We start from the raw sequence: 24,748 nt of genomic DNA on the forward strand, positions 1-24,748 counted from the left end.
CAAAATTCCGGACATTTGGGCATATTTCAGCTTTTACCCCCGGACGCAGTTTAAACAATGAAATTCCGGACATGTCCGGGAAGTTCCGGACGTATGACAACCCTACGCTAAGTGTGGTTTTAGCTTTAGGTGCAAGAAACGCTTTGAACTCACGTGAACTCTCGTAAATGTTAACGCAACACCGCCATTCTCAATCAACTATAGTTCGTTTGTGATCTAGTCATGTCGGCGATTTCAGAAATGAACAACTGCGGTTGTGTCTGGTATCTCCGGGTCTGGAATTCGAATAAGCAATTTAAATATTTTCATGAAAAGTATAATTCCACTCTATTGATGTCTGTGGTATCGAGCTGGCGTGTCTTCGCATCATAAACCTCTGCCAAATTCCGCGCACATATTTCTTCACTAAAGCGCTTTCTGGACGCGATCAAGGCAGTGAAGCAATTTTAGATAGCGTTGGCGGCCGATGTTATGAGAAACCGTGGCTTGCGATCTTCTAGATTAGGGTTGCAATATTTTGGAAATGTGAAAAGAGGACACTTTTTCAAAATTGTCCGACTTACAATTCTGGAGTAAAATTCGAAAAAATGGTAAATTTTTCCCGACTTTGTGGTTGGTTGGCTAAAAAAATAATAATAAGAGGTCACCTTTCCGGCTCAGCCGTTACTTCCCTGTTGATTTACTATATCTCACTGAAATTTTACCCTATATCTAAAGAAAATTCTCAAAAAAGGGCAGAAATCTCAAAAAAGAGGACAGTTGGGCGTCTTCCGAGGACACTTTCAAAAAAGTCAAAAAAGAAGACAAATCCGCTTAAAAGAGGACGTGTGGTAGCCGTATTCTAAATATCCCTGGCATCATATTTAGTGCGCAGTTCCCGTTTAAGCGAAATTACGACTCGATTTAAAAAAACTCACTGAGAGCAAGTGACATAAGAAGTGATGTAGTGAAATATTATGGCTATTTGTTTGGGTCGCAAGATTTTACCGACGTGATTTTTTTCAATTTGGTCGCCTGGAAACGTGTTAAGAACCACCACTTCAGGTCACTGCATTACAGACACAGAGGTTTCGAATGCTGTCACTCCGCGCGAGAGAAACGACAAAATAAAATGTAAATACGTTCGGAAAGTGAACGCTAAGGTATCGGTAGATAAATAAGCTACGGGATGCCGCCAGGTATATGAAGATAACGTTGCTATAACAGGATCACCGTATTATAAAGGAGTCGATTCAGCGTCACGTCGAAAAGAGGGAACAGCTATAATAAGAATTACCGTGGTATGTGGCGAGACAACTGCAAGTCCTTCGATCTAATATTCTGCAGTGTAAGCGGTAAATTCATGTTGCCATAAGGACGATCAGAGCCGCCTATATGGCTACTGGTTGAATAGGAGATGTTTTGGTCGCAATGTTATAGAGTCGATATTTCAGCAACGCGTAAACCGCATGGGCATAACGTGAAAGATATCTAAATGTATAACGACCTTCTCCAATAAATCAGCATCGCTTCAGGACGTGACAACCGTCATACAAGCAGGGGTTAGGAGTTGACAGTCTGCCAATAATCATCAGAGAGATATTTTTGAAATGGATTTTCGGATATAGACCTATAAAATAGTGTGAATCATAATGTTAGTAGTGTTTTCAATGTTTACATGTCTTCTGCGAAGACGCCGGTCGCGAGGACATTGAGAATTAGTTGAGATTTCAATTCACTCCGTTGTTGGCAGGAATTTAATTGTACACTTTACAATGGTCGCGCTTCTTTACCGTTCACTTCCGTTCCTTTACATAGTTTAAATAGGATTATTCCAAAATTCTGAGGTGCGCATATTGACATCAAACAATATATTGACATAAAGCCATACATGCATGGATAAGCCGAATGTATGGTCCACGGTAGTTTAATGGTCCACGTTCATCATTGCTGAAAAACTATACTCTCTAGCACTGATTGTACATTTGATTATGTGAAATTGCAAATGATTTCGCGTTGTGCGAAATTCTAAGATTACTGTAGTTTGCCTCAAGTTCAGTCCTACCAGCTTCGGGCTATAGACGTTTTAATCACCTATTCATAAGTCCGCTTGCTACAGCTCTATTGTTTTGCATCAGGCGACCACTAATGAAAATGCAGCAGCGTTGGAATGTGAACAAGAGTTTCTAATCGACTTCAACTTATAATGTTTTCGTTGAATGCGATGTCAAAATTCCAGATAATGTATTTAGAACACAAAAATCTTTTGACAAGTTGAAATTTATCTATATTTTCCTCTGAGCAGAATTATATTTGCATGCAATAGAATATATGCATAGTGAAATCAGTATGAACGTGAAAATTCTAATCGTGTTGCTTTCGGTAGGAACGTCCCTCGTCTCAGGTAAGTATATATTACGGGGCTTTATCATGTGTCATTGAAAATGATGCAGCCACCCATTGATTACAATAAGGCTACAACAAAAAAAATAACAATAAATAAAAATGATACTTGGCTATAACGCATTATATGGAACGTGAATAACGACTTACAAGTTCTATCCCGAAGAAGTGTCCTACATGAACAAAAGCAACACCAGCTGACCCAATTCGACGTTGAGATGTCACATCGTATCCCCGTGGCGTACAGTCATTTTTGAAAAATTATTCCCGTAGTGGTCACAAATCTTGCCGCAGTTTTCCAACCATATCTGAATGCACAATTTGTAACAGTTAGCCTATACATCATAAGGTCGAATTTTTCAGGACTAAGCTGTTGGGTCTGTCAAAATGTTCGTTCAATACGAGAATGCAATCAGATTGGAACAACTCAAAGATGTCCCGGACAGTCATCGAAGGTAACGTAATTAATATATTCTCTGTGAATGCTGAAATTAACGTATCGGCATGTATTTTGGGTTTTGGACATTGTACAAAGAAAATCATATATCAGTAATATCCTGTACTCTACCGATTCTCACCATGGCTTGGGATGCGAATACGGTCAGAGGCACATGACGGAACAAAAATTCTTCCAGTTGGTATAAATTGGCCAAATGCACCTAATCCTATGATATGTAGGCCTATCCCAGGGATAAAGTGGACTCATTTTATAGGCGTATGTGTATATCAGGGGTTCTCAACCCGCGGCCCGCAGACGTATGTTTTGCGGCCCGCAACATCTTTCATTATATGAAGATGAAAGAAATTACGAAAGGCGCGGCATTGTTACATATTAATTTAGCTGCTTAGCTCTCTTATCGCACGATATGATCCATTTGAATACTCATTCTTTGAAGTTTTCTATGTTTCTTGATACGCTCGAGTTCAGATTGTTGTTTTTTGAATTGGTATTCGTGTGGACTCTGGTTTAAGAGAATCCCACTGCTTAGTACACTTTTAAGAGAGTTTTTTACTCACTGCGAAGTGCGAATGGCTTGAACAGAAACAAGAACAAGGAGCTGGAAATTAAACGGCAAAAACTCGGTTTGTAACACGATCTGCGTGGAACAATTAATTTGCTTTCTCAGATATAGCTATCAAACCAATGTGTCATATTTGCCTAAGAACAATTGTTGGAAGCCTAGAAGCTTAAATGATACCACGGAAGTTTCTTCTGGAGTTATACATATCGCCCTATCTTAAAAAAACATCGCTAGCTAGGTGACAAAGCCCAGCATCCATATTTCGAGGCATTTTAAAAATTGCCCACGACTAGGGCTGGGCACAATGATTCGAGTACTGGAGTCTGAATCGATTATTAATTTTATTGATTCGAGTCGAGTAGTAAAAGACGATTTTTTCGAGTACTGAAATTATACGTTCCTCGCAACTGAAAGTTAATATACTAACGAGAATTATGCCGACAAGATTGCGTAATGGTTAAGCGTCCGGCTTCTTGATCGGTAGGTCGTGGGTTCGATTCCCGGCCGGGTCAGACCAAAGACCTGATTAGTAACACTGGTATCCATGGCTTCCCTGCTTGGCCCTCATGCATTACTGGGATAGCATGGAGGGGTGGCGCATGACTTAGAAAGCCGTAAAGGCTATATCTGCACTTCCTTGTCCAGCGGCATATGCACATCATGCACTCATGGTATGCATATGCGCAGATCGTGTGTATGTGTATCATGAGTCGGTGTATATGCCTCAAAAACATCAAGGACAAAAATAAACTACGTCCTTTCCTTTCCTATAGTTTCGATACTATTTTCCACTGAGGAAGCCTTGAAACCGTGACTAGCCGTGTCGCAGCACACGAGACACAGTACCAAGCTACGAACGTTACTGGAAATAACACCTTTCCGAAGTCATGATCATCCCACAACATTGTCAAGAAGTGCAATAAATCGGTAGGGTCGAAAAATGCCAAAGTGTCTTTAGTGTGACGGATAACAGGCATTATGTTCGTTGTGGTCGCATAAAAGGCACACATTTGAACTTTGACCTAGTATGTTATGACGTCATAATGAGTGATCCTCGACTCGAAGGGTACGTATTACGTGATTCAGAATCGAATCCGTCAGGTTCTCGATTTTCGCCAGCCGTACCCACGACGTTACATGAGCATTGGTTTATCGCTAAACCCAAGATATCTGCTAGAGGAGGTGTGATTTCAATACAACTTATATAATACTGTGCGAATATTCACTGTTTCCCGAACTTAGCAATAAGGACAACAAGGAAAAATTTCTAAGCTACAGTTGTCTGACTCAGCCGTGACCAGAAAAGTAGCAGCAATGTCAGTCGCTCTGTCATCACTTGTTCTGAAACACGTTGCCACGCAGAATATACTTTAGCCTAGCGTTGGACGAATTCACCGACTCAACATACAGTGCATAGCTAATTATCTGGTGAATTTTATCAGAGTGGACACATTCACAGAGGAAATGCTGGCAAGGCAAACCTGGGAAGGGGACCAGCGAAAAACATCAACATGAGCGCTGGATTCTGTAACTATTGGCGCCGGGCTCTAGTCATTGAAGGAAAGTAGAAGGGTTGGTTGGTTGTCTCAGAAATGACCGCGAAACACTAGACTTCTCATATCAATGAAAGCTCAAAGGGATAATGGCCTCTGTAAAGAAAAAGTTATCGTAATTTTATACTTGCTCGCTCACGCATTGGAACAGAGTGTTCCGTTCTCTGGATGAACGATTGGAAGGTGGGGATATACCGATTTGGCTATGAATGCAATGGACGCTTCATGAAGGGATTTACGTGCGACGCTGGAAGATACATATCATCACGAAAAAAAACAGCAACTGCAAACTTAGGAACGTCGTCCAATATTTCTCTAGAATGCACAAAAATGTAGTAAATGCCGGTATACGAGTGTGCAGTAGTCTAAATGTGATAATAGCCCACAAATACATGGTAATGATGGTTTGCGGCCCACAGCGTCATTTGCAGTTAAAATGCGGCCCGTCACACATGCGAAGTTGAGAACCCCTGCTGTATATGATGCGAAAATTGACTTAAAAAAGTCGAAATTAGTCGTGGGAATCGGTTTTCCGAGTACCGTCTCGAATAAGATAACCCAGTTTTTAATGAATTCACAAGCGATTAGAGTTAATTTCACGTTTATATATCCTCTTCATTGGATCCGTAAATATGGGGACAAAAATTTGTGTCGAGTTTGATAAGGGGGTGATGAGTCGAAAAGGTTGGGAACCACCATAACATTTCGGTCAATATGCGACTCTCCGAACTGCGTACCCATAGAAATCATCCATTAAACTTTTTCCACCCATACAGACTGGCTTCTCCTGGCCTAACCTTCGATATTTATATGTATGAGGCAGTGGCGGCTCGTGACAATATCGGGTGGTGGGGCAAGGGCTGCGAGCGACTTTTATCAAGATGACGTCACAATGGCGTTTTCCAACGTAAAAAAGTAACTTTATGATGGTCACATGAATTTCCCGACAACAGTGATTTTAACGTAGGTGCCGCGAGAGGTTTGCCGGTGAGCCGTGACTTGAAGTGTGGTAACAAATGTTTTATTCATTTATTTTTAATCAAAGGATTATTTTACAAAATGAACGTGAACTAAGAATCGCCCTATGCCACGAATCAAGTATCAGGTCATCCTTAGTAGCATGCGTTATGATTTCATGGTAGAGTTAGAGATTACGCAAATCGATTGACCTTAATTTTTCTAAGCCCGTCCGAAAGTGTTTCGTACACGATCCTGGTGTGTTACGACCACTGAGCTGGTGGTTACGACCAGAGATGGGCGGATTCCAAAATTTCGGGATCCGAATCTATCCGGATCCGGCTTGCAATTGGAAATTCAGAGTCCAAAGAAATCCGGCTGGTGAATGTCCAGTTCGGAATCCGAAAAAATCCAGCCAGATCAATGCTAATTAATCATATCACAGCAAAAAAATCCGGCTAAAATCCGACTGTCACCCCAAATTCAAAATCCGGATCCAGTCCGGCCAGGTAAAAAAACATTGAAATCCTGCTCCGGCTCCAGAACCGGACTGTGGTCATCTCTGGTTACGACCAGGTGATAATAGGCAACCAAAGCGGAGGCACCCGGCGTACGATTGGATCAATAGACTGGACAGTGGACAACTTCTAGACCTCTCATTTTCGCTCTAAAGGCAACTGCGTAAACTACATACGGAGCAAAGATTCAATACGATTCATGTTCGCGCTTGACTTGAGGCTTGACCTGACTAATTCCGATGACTAGAACTCGAGAGATTGCGTAAGCCTAACCGGAAAGGTCAACGAGTTCGGACACATACGCAATTGTTATCTCATAGATTGGACAAGGAAATGTCATGTTGAATCCAAAACATCATTCTGAAGAACTACGGATAGCAGCCTCGGAAATTCGGTCCCGGTACAGCTTGGGAGATTTTGACCTTGAGGCTGGAGATTGTCACACGACACATACGGCTTACGGTCTATAGTGTCTACTGTCTATATGTCTGCTGCAAAATCGCCTTCGGAAAATATATTACCGAATAAATACGTGGACGAAAGCCGAAAACTTGGTACACTGTTACATGAAATCATCGAGAAGTAGCCTCATGACCGTTTTCGGTATGGTACACTGTCAAAATTAATACGAATTGATCAACGCCGAATTTTGCGTAAAATTTACTGAGGAATAGGCTGATCAAGCGATAAGCTGTTAGCCGCCATCGAAAACGAAACAGCTATCGCGCTTGACAGGGGTTGTAATTGTGAGCAAATGGCCCGAAGGCCACCATTCCACGGTGGAATTGACATTGGAGAATATAAAATAAAACTAAATATTTGAATGCAAACCGAGGATGTTAGTAAACTGTTTCATGACATCATCATCTCATCACCTATCTCAGTATGGAACACAGATACACCGGCTTTTGCGTGAAATCCGCAATGCGTTAGGTAGGTTAAGTGTCAGATCAGCGCACATCTCTACCATACTCGAACTTGATAACGAAATTGCTGCCCTAATCATTGAGTGCCAACCTTGAGACTTGGCACAGCGTTCGATACTAAAATCAAGACATACCATGTAAAAGCTCATGACGAATCTAGCTAAGGAGCATCGTTAAAATTAATGGAGACCAATACCGGCTTTGCGTGAAATATGTTTGCGATACATGACGGATCAGCACACACTCGACTTTGGAAACGGAATTACTACCCTAAACTTTGAGTAGAAACCCTGAAACTTAGGACAGTGTTAAATATCACCATCACGACATGACATACCAAGTTTCAAGAATTATCATGGTGTGAAACACCATCAAAATCGACCTATACCAGCAAGGTCGACTCAACGCATATCACGGTATCCGAGTTCAGATATAGATACGATTGTTACATCACACCTTAGGGGCGACAGGCATATATGCCCCGGTTGCTCGGCCATTTTACGAATAGGAGAGAGTATATCACCGTTTCTTAATTGTGCGCGGCTTTGAGAGAATAGATAGTGAAAGCTTGTTATGAGCGCTACCGGGGCAAGCCCCGGCTAGGCATTCACAAAGCGAAAACACAGAAGAGAATTCGATTTTCGCAGAGACTTCTCTATGTATGGGCATTTGCAAGCGAAAGCACAAGAAGAACGCGGGTTTCGCTGTGATCTCGGTATATATTGAGCGCTGTGCGTCTATAAATGGTTAAATTGTTATTGAACAGAATTTTAGGTGGGGCAATGCCCCAGTTGCCCTATAGGACGAGCCGCCACTGGTACGAGGCCAAATAGCACTATATTTATAATTTGAGCTCCGCAGTATAAATGCGACCATCGGAGGTGAATATTGCTCTCCACGTGGAAATACGAAATTTGAATTGCACTCGTCTCAGCCGAGCAGCTTTTCATTTAATTTGGTGTGGTACGTGTAAGTGATTGAAATATATTTTATTATTGACAATCTCTAAAGTGGTGGTTCTTAACCGTTTTTTCTCCGGCACATTTTTGGAATGTTCATGGTCTGTCATCCCTCTTTCAAAAAATATTATGGGTGTAGGTAACTAAACACAATAGTGTAGAGGTTGAAGTCCGGTCGGCCCTGTCGAGTTTGAGACAGTGTTGGGATGACTCGACTTGACTCGAGTCACTTTGCTAAAATGACTTGACTTGACTTGACTCGGCGTGTCAGAAATGTGGATTGACTCGTGACTCGGAGCAAAATTCACCAGTCAATTTCCAGTCATCAAGTGGTCGGTGTCGATAAAAATTACTGTATCTATATGTTCGGATTGTTCGCGAAACGCTGGTGTAACCCGTGAGAGCAACCAATCATAAAATGATCGAGCGTTTTACTGAGCCTCCATTGTTCTCTCACAAATTGAAAGTAATATGCTAGCTAAATATCTATTTCTGTTCCCTGTTCTTGCCTTAACCATATCTCTTGTTTTATTGAAATTGAATTCGAATGTAGTTTATATAGTCAGGAACCATTGGCATCTCATCAATTCGTTTTCTCTATTCTCTATTTTGGCTGGTAACGATAAACTGAGGCTATACAATTACTTAGTTCTACGTATATGTGAGCGATACATCGTATTCTTGCGTGTATAGTTAACTCTATATTCGGTCATCGGTTCAAAATCAAAGACTGATCAGTGTGTATTTCAGACAGCTAGCAAAATGTAATGACATCAGCATCTATCATACTTCGAAAAGGCAATTTGACTTGAACTGTGACTTGACTCGTGACTTGACTTGACTTGACTCGACTTGACTCGAGTCACCTCCAAACATCGAGTGACTTGACTTGACTCGAGTCACCTTCGAAAATCAATTGACTTGACTTGACTCGAGTAAAAATTTGCAAATTTGCAACACTGGTTTGAGATTATTCAATGAAAACATTGAATCGCGTACGATGGCCAGCACGCACTCGATTGAATAACTACCAGCTGAAAACGCGGCATCGACCTATTCTCACATTGAGTCTATTGCAATAAAATAGAGGGAATACTTCAACCAGTTGTTACCTTAAAATGCATGTATTCGAAACAAAGCAACCCATATTATATAACGTATACATGTTATTAGTTGTGGGTAAAAACACTAACCACCATCATATTTATGGTGCGGCGACAAAAAATACTTACTCTGAATTTCGGCCTCCTTTTTGCCCATGTCCGTTCATCCTTTATGGGCGATGAGAGCTTATAGTACTCACGAGCACTGTTTGACTTGTTTTACGAATTATGTATTTGGAAACGTATCGCGTAGCAATTTCAAGCACGCGCCGTGGAAACACTATGTGGAAAGAGTGACTTTTACTGACTTTAATAGTCACGGTATACTTTTCTATATTGGCTTTTTTTTATCTGGACTATACGCGTGAGAGGTAGGCCTACACTAGGCCTACATAGGCTGCGTAACCGCGCCATATTATTGAGCAGGCTTCAAAGTAAACGAATTCCCGGTACGGTTTATACAATGTACATGCTGTGGTTTTAGTCCAAGCAGCAACATTCAAAAGGAGGTTTTATGTTTTGATTTCCAAGCAACTTTTTGGGACCGCTCAGAATAGCTCTACGGGTCGCAATTGGCCCGCTGGCTGCACTTTGCCGAAGTCTGTTCTAGAAAGTAATTAATAGTAACAGTAAACCCAACTGGAGTTATAACTCGCCAGAACATGATGAATAGTCATAACCATGTTTTATAAGTGCTTTCTATTTTTGACACCAAATTGTTCAGCTGTATCGGTCAACCTGATCATATATGTGCGATGTAAGCGCACTTGAGCAGTATACCAAAATTGTTGACCAAATTCATTCAATAAATATCCAAAAACATTCGCGGAGGAAAATAAATGCACACTATTTCCAGCACATTTATAAGAGCGGTTTCGGTGCCTGGTAAGCCGATAGACATAAACAGATAAGTATTGCGTATGGCGTTATCGCTAATCCTGTTCGCTCAGGAAACCGCGAAATACCGGAAGGGTGGGGGAGATGGCTGTGTCCATCTGTTTGTCTGTGAATTGTACGTAAAAAGATTCGCAACGAAATGCCTTGTAGAAGGATTAGAGGTCTTGGAGGGTTGGAGGGGGGGGGCGCCCTTAGCAGCTTCGGAAATCTTTCATTTAATCTACACAATGTGCTATGTTACCAAGTACCATTTATAGCCTACCTTACTGAGGGCGCCGCAAGACCAAAATGGTTGAAATACCTCTGCTTTATTGCTTATCGAAAATGGACCATCCAAGGTGCGACTTTTCCATTACGATCCATTACGACTTTTCCTGTGTACCTACTGGGCTTAAATTACGACAGAACAGAATCTAATGTAAATGTGAACTTCTGATTGCCAATTCCAATGAAATAAAATATAAATTGACGCTCATTTCATGTAGCCTACTTCCGCGGCTCTTCAGATATCATTCAAGGCAATGTGAGGTTCTTAAACTAGACAAAGTGTGCACTCTGGGGTGTGCAAGCGAAATCGCGGATTAGGCGATCACCTTCATAATTTTTGGCACATGATCACAATTTTCTTCCGCAATGACTTTCACCTTTACGTGCCAAGCGACAAAAGGTTAACCTGAATAAATGAAGCCTAGACTGTACTGTGTACAAGCATACAATAAAAAGCCAAGGTTCCCAATCTTATGCAAAGATATGGTATCCCCAGGGCCGTAACAGCACTTCGTCAGCCCCCCCCCAAACGTTGGTCTTTGGCCCCAAAATGATGATAAACCGGACTTTTTGGGGGGCTTCGCCCCCCAGCCCACTCTCAGGCTATACGGTATTTACCGCTATTTATCATGTACATTGGGGGTCGTTACTGAATCAGCTTGTCTCGCCTAAACGATTCATGATTGAATCGGTCATTATGATCGGGAATTGCATATATATTGCTATCAATTTTTATCCTCTCTCTGCTCACGTAATCAAATTTACAGGTAGAGATGAGTGAGGTGTGTTTGAAAAAGTAGGACCACCCAATAATAATTAGACATCTTCGGACATATACCCGTTGACAGGAACAGCAACAGTACTTCGTCAGCCCCCCCCCCCCAACCACCCAAAAAAGGGTCTCGGGTCTTGGGCTCCCATGGGGTGATAAACCTACTGCCAATCACGTTGTTCGATTTTGCCACGAAATTAGCCGTACTGTTTAGTGAGCCAGCGCTAGGCGCGGAAATTTTCAACAATTCATCATATACTCGGTCAATAAGATCGGGAATTGCATATATTTTGCTATCAATTTCTTGTCCGCTCTGCTCACGTAATTTGAGTCACCGGTATATCTTAGTGTGGTGTCTTGGAAACTGTAGGGATCGTTGGTATGACTCGGTAACATGATGTTATTTCGTGACCTCTTGTCTGCTATATAAAAAATATAGAATCGCCCAAACGTAGGCTACTAAACTAAAAGACACACACGATTTCAAATTGATATTCAAATTATAGGCATAGGCCTATAATTTTTTCTTTTGGGAGGGTATTTGTCTTGTGAGGCTCAGATTGCCAAGACAGGAACATTCGGCGCCAGTAATTTAGGCGCCTATGGACAATTAAACCTATATTTATTTCGTATATATAACGAAGTTTGCGGTCAGCATAAGGCCAGACCTTTTCGGCCAAGGTTTTCTTGCTGCCGATCGTCCTGGCATACTTCTTGGAGTCGCATGTTACATGGCCTAAAACTTTATATGTCTTGGTGCATCGTGACGCGATAATGGCCAAGGCCGATATGGTCATTTCTAAAAACCTTGCGAATTTTTTCTGAGGGAAGAGTAGGCCAACCAAAAATCAAGATATTTGTCAACTGGAAATTGCGCCTATCGCGAAAATTTACTTTTTAATATATGCTAATTTACGAAATAATTTTTGGGCCGACTTCGAGTTCGCCCCCCCTAATTTTGGGGGTTTGGGGTGCGGCAGCTACGGTTCTGGGTATCCCCATCAGCGCACAGGTGTCGAAGTATCATTTGACTATACAATTCATATTTTTGCAGTTACACATACTCATCGCTCACAACTCTAACAACAACTTTACAGATGTTCGTAACATCAATTTCGAATTCATATTCTTATTAAGGGTACGCCATAAATGCATGTAAATCGGAACGGTACGCAATTAAGAAAAATTGAAAACCCGTGCCAAGGAGTCTTCCTCTGCCTGTTTGTTTTCGAGTACTCCAGAAGAATCGCGTATTAATTCATTTTAACTGGGGATGGATTCCATGTCGTAAACCAGTATAAAATGGTCGATTTGGTCGAAATTGAAAAAACTGTGAAATTATTTTTGCTCTGATTTTTCTGTTCATCAATACGTAAGCTAGTTCTAATCGCGGTTCGCCAAATGATGCAAATACTGCTAGAAACCAGCCGTGCTATTTGTTATCGCCAATCGTAGTTGCTATATTGGGCTATTCATATTGTTAAAATTACCGTTCACCAGCCTGAATGGGGGCGATGACGTAACCTCATCAGTGTGCTATTGTTGGATCTGAGCCATTAGTTAGAAGAAATCTCCATCGAAACGGCTAAACTTTGGAATCTGGTGGCATTGGCTATATGCTAGCCTATTTATAAAAGTAATCCTTATATCCGTCATGGCTCGGTTTTCCCCTGCACTGATCCATCGTTGAATTATATGTTATAATGGCCATGACATGAGCGATCCATGCGGATCCTGTAGATTAGTGTGAGCTCGATGAGTTTGTCTTCGTTGTGTGATTGGTTTGAGTGTCGGGAGCTATATTATAACCATCATTGAGTGAATTAATTTGAGCTTGCGTCGGATGTTCACCTCATATTCAAGTGACTCGAACCCCTACAAATCAATTCTAAAGCCTATCATGCCCATTCGCATTTTTCTTCAGATGAGCTGTCAAACAGAGGTACGATTCCACGAGGGATGGGGCGGCAATCCGATGATATCGACAGGCTGCAAAGAAACGAATGCGTGTGTGAATAATCAAAAACAGGTAAGTGTCTTTATAGAGGCGAATGGAGAAAATTTGAAGTTGGTTTACGATACGTTGCGGCACATCGTCGACGCCAGATGGATATTATGCGAGAAGTGTTTAACTGCAAATTATTTGTCCGTGGCACGTAAGGCATCGCATGAAGTTACCGCGAAGAGATTACGTCAAGCAAGTATATATAGTATTTATTTATTTTACGCGAACACGAGGCTTCGTGGCTGGCGCTTAAAAATCAGGTTGTCATTTATGCAGTGTGTAGCTCTTGAATTAATCTAATAAGGTTTAGAGAAGGGGTCACAACACGTATATTCATTTGGGCTGCTTGTATTTGACAGAAGATATTTGATACGCAACGATTGCCTGGTCCTCATTGCCAGATTTAGTGCACAGTAGACAGGATCCGACATCTGACAAAGCGCCACTCATTGTCATCAGTGCCGCGTCGGAGCAAAGCCTGTATACATAATAGTGCATTACGGACCATAGTTGTTCCATTGTCGCAACACCTTTATTCGCAGACATTGGAATTGGCAAGAATGCGATCAGTGGCCGGTTGAATACAGTTTTCAACCTCTCGCACATGGCTCTAACGACGATGCGAAGTTGGCACATTTCTATGCTTGCTATAATGTTTCAGTCGTAATCTGGCATTAGCCCTGAGTATGCGTTGTGAGGAATACAAGAGATATAACCGTGAAGGCGGGCATTGGAATTTGTTACATTACTAATAAATCGCGATTTGGCTTTTATTGACCGCCGGGAACCTTTTTATGAGAAGCGATACAGCAGTATATTTTTGTTAAAACCGCTATATTGTTCAATGTTCAAGTATCTTATATATAAGGGTCTCATATTGATATTGGCGCGTCTGTGAATACGTATTTTTTGGTATATTTTCTCTGACTCTGACCTTAGTGTGCGATTTTTTTCCTTCTCGGAATAGGGTGTCAATGAAACCGACTTATTCCTACTGCTGACTAGAGCGGAAATACAACACCACCGTCGCAGGGTAACAATTTGGCCTATGGACATTGGACATACTTGACATTTGCTGCATTGGCCGATTATTTATTGGAAGTAGTGGGTACTAAAAATCTCAATATTTATAAGAAATGGGCTGGATAATACAAGCATTCTTACATCTACTCAGAATTGCTTCGGGTGCCGTATGTTTGACACCCATGTTCTATAGGCTATAGTTTTTGTTGTGGATTTGGTATTCATGATGTTTCGACTCGTATGGTCATCTCTTGTAATATGCTTCCAGATATGACGACATGTAGCAAGGCCCACTTCCTTATATGCTCTTACTAAGACACAGCCTGCGCGGATCACGAGGCGTGTAGATGACTAAATAAACCTCCAACACTTAGGTAGGAATTCAGGAGTCTATCTCGGCCGGACTCGAACTCGTAACTCATTGCTTGTGAAACATAACAGTATACAAAATCTGCCATGGGCTCTCGTATCTTTTCGGGTATCGAAATACACCGCTTACGCGGGTTTACTTGTTTGTGGTATTCATGGCGTTTGTCGACTACTATGGTAATTTACACCATAAGCGACAATTGGAATGAGACCCCGCAAATAAGTAACACGAATTTCACATCAGTGAACTCAATGATCGCCAGACTCTCACGTATCTACGTCAAATACCCGAGCTGGAAAGCATAGTGGATAGTGGATAGTGCATAGTAGATTTTATATATCACATGTATAAGTCACAGTTTGTACACGCAGAACAAAGGATTCGCCTGGATGGGAACTCAATGCAATCCTCAGAAACGTAACTCTGTCTGTAGATGTTGCTGCAAAGGATTCCGTTGTAACAGAAGTAACCTGCTATGTCGACAGCGTAAGTCGGATTTCGGCACAAGTTAACTTCATATACGATGTACAAATACACCTGCACAAGTGCACATACCTATACCGCTTGTAGAATTCGTTTTCGGCTGCCGATGCTCGGGTATCAACCATTTAAATCCACATTCGATAACTGCTGTGGATATAAATACTTACGCATAAAACACGCACATGCAAAATATGCTTAACTGCATTACAAGCCTAACGCTATTTGTAATAGTCAAACGCGCAGCCAAAGCCCTTTAATTTACACCGAAAAATTCCGTAAACATGCGCGAGAAGAGGAAATTATGACCAGGAATCAGAATAGGCCTGCAGCATGCGGGATTAAGAATTGGTTTCGATATTATAGTGAAAGGGCTTGACCGCAGCTATATATATACATCAATGTCAAGTAGATTTCGAATATTCGTCGGAGCTAGTCAAGATTTCTTTTGTTTCATTGATGCTATAAGCATTGATGTTGCCAAAACTGGCTTATGAACGAATCACGACATACCTGTTGTATATCTTACATTATCTTATTGACGAAGTTGAACGCATCGGTGTTTGGATATTATTCGAAAGCAGATAGGAGTTTGATAAACAACAGTAGATCGGTCGCATAATACCTTAACCCCCATGTACTCATATCAATTGTAGATATTATGATACAGATAGTAGGTGATGGCATGAAATCCCTGTTTCCACGATTGCACGCATCTTTGAATGGAACTAACAGGCGAAACTTTATGTTCTACATCTAAACTTTCATCGATGGAGTGCATTTTTCTCTGTGATTTTCTATATGTCTCGATAACACACACGATGTTGAACTCACTTAAAGTTAACAATATAGATGTTTCCGCTAAGTGTGCAACCTTTCTACATGTCATACGTTTCAAATTAACACCTAATTATGTCGAAATTGCCGCCCAAATCGCAGCTATTATTATACTCAACACATAAATGTAAACAGTACTTGTATACTGACATTGGGAGATTGGGGGAACATCAATGCAATCATAACCAGACATGGGGTAATCGTGATTAGTAATCGTAATCGATTACGACGATTACAGCATTTTCAAATATTCGTAATCGCAATCGATTACATTCGAAAAAATTACGAAGTAATCGTAATCGTAATCGACTACTTCCCATATCTAATCGATTTCTCTGTGAAAGAACGATTACTTTTTATTTGTACAAGGACTATGACATAAGCTGAACATTCGTGAACAAGGAAAAGATGTTATATCAGGTTCGTGACAGCAGAAACGTCTGATTTTCAAACGCCACTGCTCATTATTACGTCAGAAGCAGCCTGTTAGCTTTGCGCGTCATTGTGTAAGAAATATCCACAATAAATAGATATTCGATGTACCTACGTCGTCCATTAGTCTGATTGTAAGAACACCCGCCGTGCTGTATATCAGGTTATCAACACGTTCCACACGCCACTACCTCGCAGCAGTATAATTTATCTCCGCTCCGCCTATAGTTTACAATAGTAACTTATGTGTTGATGTTTGGTTATGCTTATGCCAGGGATATCTAGACTAGTGTAGATATCCCTGGCTTATGCTTAGTTAAGCGCAGTTTGACCGTTGCTGCTTGGCGAGCAGTAGGCCTATCCAGTACGTACGTACACCGTACAAAAATTTGAAATTCTGTACTCGTCAAATAAAACATTACGGTTTCCACAACGAAACAGTAAAAATCAACAGTTGGTGATATATATATATCATAAGCGAGCCGTTTTGCCATTTCTCGTAACGGCAGCTTGCAGTACAATATCTGCATTAAGTTGAAGGCAGAATTTGATGTTCGCTTCGTCTTATTCTCATATGACTCTACTTGAAACGGACGCCTATCGTTATTTCATAATTATTTATTAAACATTGGGACCTGTCGCCATGGCCATGGGCTTATATATCATGTTAGCGTGAGTTGTTGCTGGAACCAGGACCAAAACAGCAATTCGTCCCCCAGTCCAAACGTTGGTCTTTGGCTCCCGTATGGTGGTAATCTTAAGTTGAAGACTGAATTTCGTCAATAAATTTAGTAATTGCAATATATTACTATTAATTTTTAATCCTCTCTCTGCCCGCGATGGTCAGATATACCTGTAGAGTTTACTTGTTTGAGGTAATCATGGTGTTTGTCGACTACCACAGACATTTACACCAGGCCGATTTTATGCATTTTCGATTCCGTATCTGCCGACTTGTAGCACGGCCCACTTCTAAGCTTTTTGTAAGACGAGGAGGAGCCTAGATAAACCCCCAACACTTAGGTAGGAATTCCGAAGTCGACCTCGTTCAGACTCGAACCCGCAACCCATTGGTGTTGCAGCCGTGGAATATACCACTGCGCTATCTCGCCACACAATTACCTACCTGTAGAGCGGTGGCAACGTAATTCATAATTATGACCTGTGGTTTCTTGTTATAATTACTTTAGTGTATGTTCTTAATTCGTGACCTCCGGTTTGTTATATAATCAAAAGATATTGTAGTGGCTCAAACGTAGCAGACTAAAAGAAAAACTTTCGTGAGACGCATAAACAAATTGTCATGTCTTTATATCTGACTGCGTGTCTAGCAACTCAAGTTGTAAATTACTAGGGTCAGTGGCCACATTAACTACAATAGGACTTGAAAACATTTTCATCATGGTTAAAAAGCATTCATTCAACGCGGCCGTTGAACTCAACAATCAAGTCAAATAATCCATTGGTTTGCTGGTCAGATAGCGTTGCACCTGCACTTAATTAAGTCTGGTGATGAGCGGACTTAAATTTGAGTGTTGATCCAGACGCATTCGAGTGTGAGCATACTTTTTGACGTGAGTTGAGTAACGAAATCGTTGCTGAGTAGAGAATCGCTACTCGACACCAAAGGAATTGGTCTTCACCCTAAATTATAAACTCCAGATTCCAAGCAAAGCAAGTGAAATTTTTGAATATCATTTTTTTTGTTATAGATTGATTTTTTATTATTTTGGTTGGATTTTCCAACGTCAAGGGGAGCCGCAAGTTGGCTAGCTGAGATCCACATGCGGCTCTGGGACCCGCGGTTGGCAATCATTGATCTAGGCTAGGGAGTATTTTCAAGTTAATTAGATCTCTCGAAAATACTCCATAAGTTATGTTGGTTTACGAAATACTTTTTGAGTCCCCTTGGAGCTCGCTCTCCAACCTATTGGGAAATTTGGGGTGCGGCAGTTATGGCCCTGGCAAGAATGCAAATCGTTGGTCGCGATAAATTGACCTCTATGAAAATGGGCAATGGATACATTATGACGTAACGAACAAATTACGCATCTTTTTTAAAGGGAGTTTGTTATATCATTAGGCCTTTTCAGCGCAATCCATATATTGTCTTCCAACATAGCTTCTAAGATGCAAAATAAATGTAATCGTGAGTAATCGTGATTACTTTTCCAATGTAATCGTAATCGTAATCGACTACTTCCTGATTTTGCTCTAATCGTAATCGTAATCGCGTCATTCAGAAGTAATCGTAATCGCAATCGATTACATTCATGAAGTAATCACCCCATGTCTGATCATAACATCGGTGACTGCTCGAGAAATATCGACGACTCAAATTATAACTGTACAAATATATATTTAACTATATCCTTCAAGATGACCTGTATGCTATAGCAAACTTGGTCAGATGGGATTATAGCGTCAACAAGAAGCAAGAGAGTTTGACTAATGATTTAGGCATGCTCCATAAGCCTCTGAACTTGAGAAATCGGATTACGATTACCTGTTTTGGTTACAAACGTAGCATACCTCATTTCACATGTTCCCCATGCCATCTTATGTTGACCGGCGCATTCCTCCCTCTGGATTTTGTAACGATATCTTAATTGTCCATAAGACATCGTACACCATATGAAACCTGATAGGCAAATTCCAAGCCCGTGTGTTTGACTTGTTTGGCTTGTGTGACTGATAATGTTTCGACTATGTGCGTGGTTTTGCCATTCATGAGTTGTTGACCTGTCGCTCCGCAAGGGGTAGTATGCGATAACCGTCTAAATTACTATCTAGTTGCTACCGTGTAACCACAGCTCCGCAAAATCAAATTCTGATGGCGCCATATGCCATATACTGCTTGCATAGACGTCGTATATCCAATGCCAGATAAGCTAGACTTTTGGACACAGCACTGCCTGAAGCGCGAAGTACAGGCTGAAAAAATGCGTCTTCGACAATAATGATCTATTAAAACAATTTGTGAATTTTGTTGCAAAATAAACATCTAGTCGGGATTTAGTCAATACATTTCCTTTCGTAGAATGACAGACGTCGCCGTCTAAAAGACATTTTCACCAGCAGGTATACGTTAAAATATGCTTTAAATAGCGACAAGGTATGTCCTGTGGTCATCAGTCACGGACTTGTATCTTTTTGGATTGCACAAGCTGACATTAATTTATCTTAACTCGCAAATACGTGGACGAGATGATAATATGATTATGCAACGCATATCCCTACACCAATGTTCCCTCAAATTTTTGACGAGTCTGCGTACACTCACCCACTCACTGCGCCGACCCTTGGACAACAGTGCGTAACGACTAAAAAAAAGATCATCACTTCGAAGTTTTTGTGCGCAACTTAGATTTTCTGTGCGCAGAGACAAGTCAAGTCAAGTCAAGTCAAAATACAACTTAAGCCTGCGCCGATGGTTGACGAGTAATATAAACTGATTAAATTCAATAAAATTGGATTCAAATCATACACGAGGTTTGGTTAAGGCGGGTACAGACCACAATGAGCATTCTATAGAAAGAGATGCATACTTTGTCATTAGATTACTTGACTACTAGTTTACGAGCTGCCATCTCTTTGTTTACCGTCAATATATATGTGATCGAACAACGGAGGCTCAGTAAAACGCAAAATCATTGAGTGATTGCTCACTCTCACAGGTCACGCCAGCGTATCGAGAACAATCTCACTGTATGCAAGATCAGCCATTTCTATCGACGCCATTACTTGATGACTTGAAATTGACTCGTAAATTTTGCTCCGAGTCACGAGTCAATCCACATTTCTGAAACGCCGAGTCAAGTCAAGTCAAATCATTTTTGCGAAGAGACTCGAGTCATCCCAACACTGGTACAACGATACCAGAGCATTCCCTTGAGTTCATATTATCTAAAAATAACTGTAAGATCCTCTCACAGAACGCGACGTATCCGCCTCCCAAGTATAGCAATTCCAAAGTTTCCTAATTTGCAGCGATGAATGGTAATGAATTGATACTTTCGTCTACAGGAGTTCTTAGTAACAAACTGAGCCTGAATGTAAGAAATGACAGGCGATCGCCACTGGGAGAGCTGAATGAGTTTACAGAACCTGACAAGGGGTTCATCGTCAAAGTGGTAGTACCCAAGGTACGGAACAAGTCCTAACTTAGATTATATTGCATTATCATGATTATTGAATGCAACAGACGTGAACTTGACGTTGTCTTCCGAGAGCGTTCTGCCAGCAAAATGATGACTGCAATATTTGTAGCGACAATTCAAAAGCAACCGACCTCTAGAGGTGGTCAAAGTAGTGAAGACCGAAAGCTATTCACGTAGAAGTAGAAATTGCCACACCAAAAGCTACTCATGTAAGTGTAGAAGTCTTGAAGCAGTGACTAGAGTCAGAACTCTAAAAGTAAAATTATTCATCATGATCACTCAGGGTCAAGCTGATATCTGCAGTATATGCCGCCAACCGTCTTTGACAAAGCAGCATTGAGGAGGTCAATTCAGTCGACAATCATACTTAAGTAAACGTTGAAGTAAAATGCCGTAAATCTCTACTCACTTACAGTTATTAGTCACGTTAAAGCTGCTTGTAGAAGAATAAATTAAATTTCAAGACACTCTTTGGGGTACAAAACTTTAATAAACATCTTAATAATATATCAATGACAGAAATATATTGAAATCCGAAGCTTTTCGAGCTGACACTCTTCAGGGGGAATTGTCAGCGAATGGAGAATTTCAAAAACATGCATCTAGCTACGTTGCATACAGCCAATTATGGCGTCATAGAAACAAACAACATGAAATACAACCGAACCGCTAGCGCAGCTAGTGGCCAATTTTTAGATTGAATAAAAATTCCTTCTGCTGACACCAGCGCGATCGGTAGATTTTAATAAAAGTCGATTCCAGTGCAGACAGATGGAGATGAGTGCGGCTTCTACCTAATATAGAAACTCTTTCGTCGCGATAGCTTTTAGCGCAAGTTGCATTCTCAGCCAAGTTATTGGCGATGACAGAGTTCATAGCCATGGCCTGATTGTGCTCAAGTAATCGTAGATCAGTTACGGCTGCATTTTCGCGAGAGTCTATAATGTGCGCGTTCTAGTAAGGCTCGGGACATATTGTTTGATGCGTTCCTGCAAGCGGTAAGTTGTTCTTCCCACGTACCGACAATCACAGTGGCACTTGAATTCATAGACTCTATTGCTTTGTTGAGAAGCTGGAAGAACGTCTTTGCGCGGTGCAGAAACCAACTGCTTGTTGGTAAACACAACATTAGTTTTTGCGCTATCGTAACAGCGATTTACCGCAGAAATCAGTTTTTCAAAATGGGGAAGAGATGGGGCCAACCACGGTGAATGTATATATACATTCTCCTCAGAGCGTGCGTTCGTTTTTGTGATTTGAGAATGCTGAGAATGCAACTTGCGCTAAAATCTATCACGGCGAGTGATTCTCTATATCAGGTAGAGGCCGCACTTATTTCCATCTGTCTGCACTGGAATCGACTTTTAATAAAATCCACCGACCGCGGTTGTGTCAGCAGAAAGTATTTTTATTCAATGTAAAAATTGGCCATTAGTTGCGCTCGCGGTTTGCGTGTATTTCATGCTGTTTGCCTCTATGACGTCATAATTAATTGCATGCATTGTAGCTAGATTCATGTTTCTGAAATTCTCCATTTGCTGACGATTGTCCCTGAAGAGTGTCAGCTCGAAAAGCTTCGGGTCTCAACGTATTTCTGTCATGAATATATTATTAAAATGTACATTAAATTTCAATATATTATAATACAAATTTGTCCTCGCGCGACTTTCCACTCGATAAGCTCTTTATCGTAGAAAGTAGAGAGTTAAGCGTTAAGCTGCCGAAGTAAATGTGGCAATGAACATCACTATCGTAATGCGCATGGAACAAGTAGAAACAGTTGACTTAGCGTTTCAAAAAGAGTAGAAGCGACCAACATTGCAAATCATGGATATGGAAACGCGAAACAAAGTTTTAAAATATTCCATTTACAGCAAAAGTAATACGGAACATTTTTGCATCCTGGAGCCACGATCCAGTCGAAGAAAGGAAGTCGTCAGCGCATCGAATCACCTTGTAATACAGGCCACAGCGTGGGAAATTCTGTACAGCAAATTGCATTGTACATTTATGCACTCAGACGACATCTGATTTTATAACTATCCCTCATTATTCCATTTTGATAATTAATAATTATTCATCTTCGTGTTTTGCATTTTCTTATGGAAACCAAGACACTTCATATAATCCCTATCATCTGTGATAGGAGAAGTGGTACCGATGGATCAAAATTTGGAATATAATCTCTGGGCCCCCAATCTCCAGCCGATAACAGCAGACCTTTTGCTGGTTCACACTTTGTTATAAGTTCCACTTATCACGAATATATACATGAATACTCGTCTTTTGAAAAATATTTATGAACGTTTAAAATTTGTTGCTTGAACGTATCATCGGTCCCCACCCGGTGGGACCAAAGGCACACGACTCGAGGACCAACGAGACATATCCTCAAAAAGTCAAATGTTTCAACTTTTCTTGCTGTGTAATATAATCTAAGCCAGTGGTTCTCAACCTTTTTGGCTTCGCGGACCCTTTTGGCCGTCACAGACCCTTGCGGACCCCCTCAAGTTTTAGTTCAAGTTCAGCTCAATGATGGTGCATCCGTCATCTGTCTTGTTCAAATATAAACTATATGCTTGTTATAAACAGCAACAAAATGAAGTTTTTTTCAAATAATAGCATAATTCAAGTAGAAATTGGGTCGACTTTTATTACTTCAAAGCTAATTTTTTAGCTGTATTTCTTGAAGTACGTGGTCGTGTCTTGAAAATCCACATCTCCGATTTCATATGAGCGATCAGTGCCGAAAATCCATTTCCACATATCACGTCCAATCTAGGCTTTTTGTGTGGCATCTCATCTTGAAGTTATTCAGGAACAGTGGTTATGTATATCACAGGTTACAAGGGATTTCGTGGCGAGGTTTCAATCCCTTGATTGGGACAAATCAGGGAGAATACTTCGGATATGTTTATTTCAAACGACTGTTCACTAATTTGATGAGACTTACAACTTCAAATCGAAAAGGTTTCGCAAACATTACGAAGTCACCCTGATTGACCTTACGATCTCCATGTTTTTAGTCTTTCCACAAAGCCCAACAAAACGCCTCTAAACAGCAATATGTTTGCATCAGTAGGTTATTGGCAATTCGGCTATTAGAATGAATTTATACAGTAGGATATTTAATGTCAGACGATAATGAGGATGATGTGATTCATGCGGTTTTAGCAGTTCCGGTGTGAAACTGCCCCATGTTTGTCAAATTTATAAAAAATAATATTAGATTATCAATCATTTTGAAAATTTGAAGGTCTCGCGGACCCCCGGTTGAGAACCGAGTTGGATCAATCACAATATTTTAATTCAATTGCAATTACAATACCAATTACTTCCTTGCATGTTTCGATTACATTGCAATTACAATTACTCGATGCTAAAAATATCAGATTACAATTACGATTACAATTACTTTTAAACAGGTAATTGATTCAGTAAAGAGGTGTTCTTTGACAACCGTAGCGACGTATATAGTAACAATCTCAAGCTATTCATGTTTCATTCATGATATGTCGAATACCCTTTAATTAAAAAAAAACTCGAACGTATTCGAACTATTCCTAATCATGAGTACTGAAAACTACAAGAACAGAAAAAGGTTTCAAGCGACTGTTAAGAACCAAAGGTTTGAGCGACAAACAGAGAATAGGCTACAGGACAGTTAATGAAATGTAATCAAACGATTAGGCTATTCAGAGCTGAGTCAGGATAATGAAATGCAATTGGTAAGGCGTCAGCGATAAGGATGATACCGATAAGGTGCGTAAAATTAAAATAAATGCAAAAGGAAAGAACCCCCTGATAACTAAGAATTACAATATTTTGGTTCGCATTTACATTTTCACTTGCTCGGAAACTGTTAGATTGCATTAGATGAACATAAGAGTGCGAAAAGTTTCTGGCCCCAGTAAATTTGGCCAAGATTGGAGGTAAGATTGGGATACCATCTCTGCGTGGTGGACCTAAACCAAGGTGGGTGTCCGATTTCATAGACTACTCCAAGTCGCTTCGACACCTTCCTATCTTTCATTGTATTGTATTGGTGTATTGAACTGATAAAATTACTAGGGCTTCTTGGAGGT

At 40.7% G+C, this 24,748-nt stretch overlaps 1 protein-coding gene across 1 annotated transcript; it reads left to right on the forward strand.

Moving 5' to 3' along the window:
• The first annotated feature begins 1,214 nt into the window (after window positions 1-1,214).
• Window positions 1,215-24,074, forward strand: LOC145442915 (uncharacterized). Its single transcript, XM_080320960.1, has 6 exons — window positions 1,215-2,383; window positions 2,746-2,837; window positions 13,281-13,385; window positions 15,126-15,240; window positions 20,530-20,648; window positions 22,538-24,074. Exons 1-6 carry the CDS (start codon window positions 2,311-2,313, stop codon window positions 22,544-22,546), a joined length of 513 nt encoding a protein of 170 aa, XP_080177086.1. The 5' UTR covers window positions 1,215-2,310; the 3' UTR covers window positions 22,547-24,074.
• Window positions 24,075-24,748: the final 674 nt, after the last annotated feature.

The sequence above is a fragment of the Botryllus schlosseri genome, chromosome 7, assembly GCF_051294905.1.
Source record: "Botryllus schlosseri isolate E-star chromosome 7, Bs_hap1, whole genome shotgun sequence".
NCBI classification, from domain to species: Eukaryota; Metazoa; Chordata; class Ascidiacea; order Stolidobranchia; family Styelidae; genus Botryllus; species Botryllus schlosseri.

Bases quoted from the DNA above. Each gene is read 5' to 3' on its own strand.
- LOC145442915 (XM_080320960.1), top strand. From the start codon at position 2,311: ATGCATAGTGAAATCAGTATGAACGTGAAAATTCTAATCGTGTTGCTT. The intron at 2,838-13,280 runs GTAACGTAATTA...ATTTTTCTTCAG, and splicing joins GTCCCGGACAGTCATCGAAG to ATGAGCTGTCAAACAGAGGT. The intron at 13,386-15,125 runs GTAAGTGTCTTT...TTGTACACGCAG, and splicing joins GTGTGAATAATCAAAAACAG to AACAAAGGATTCGCCTGGAT.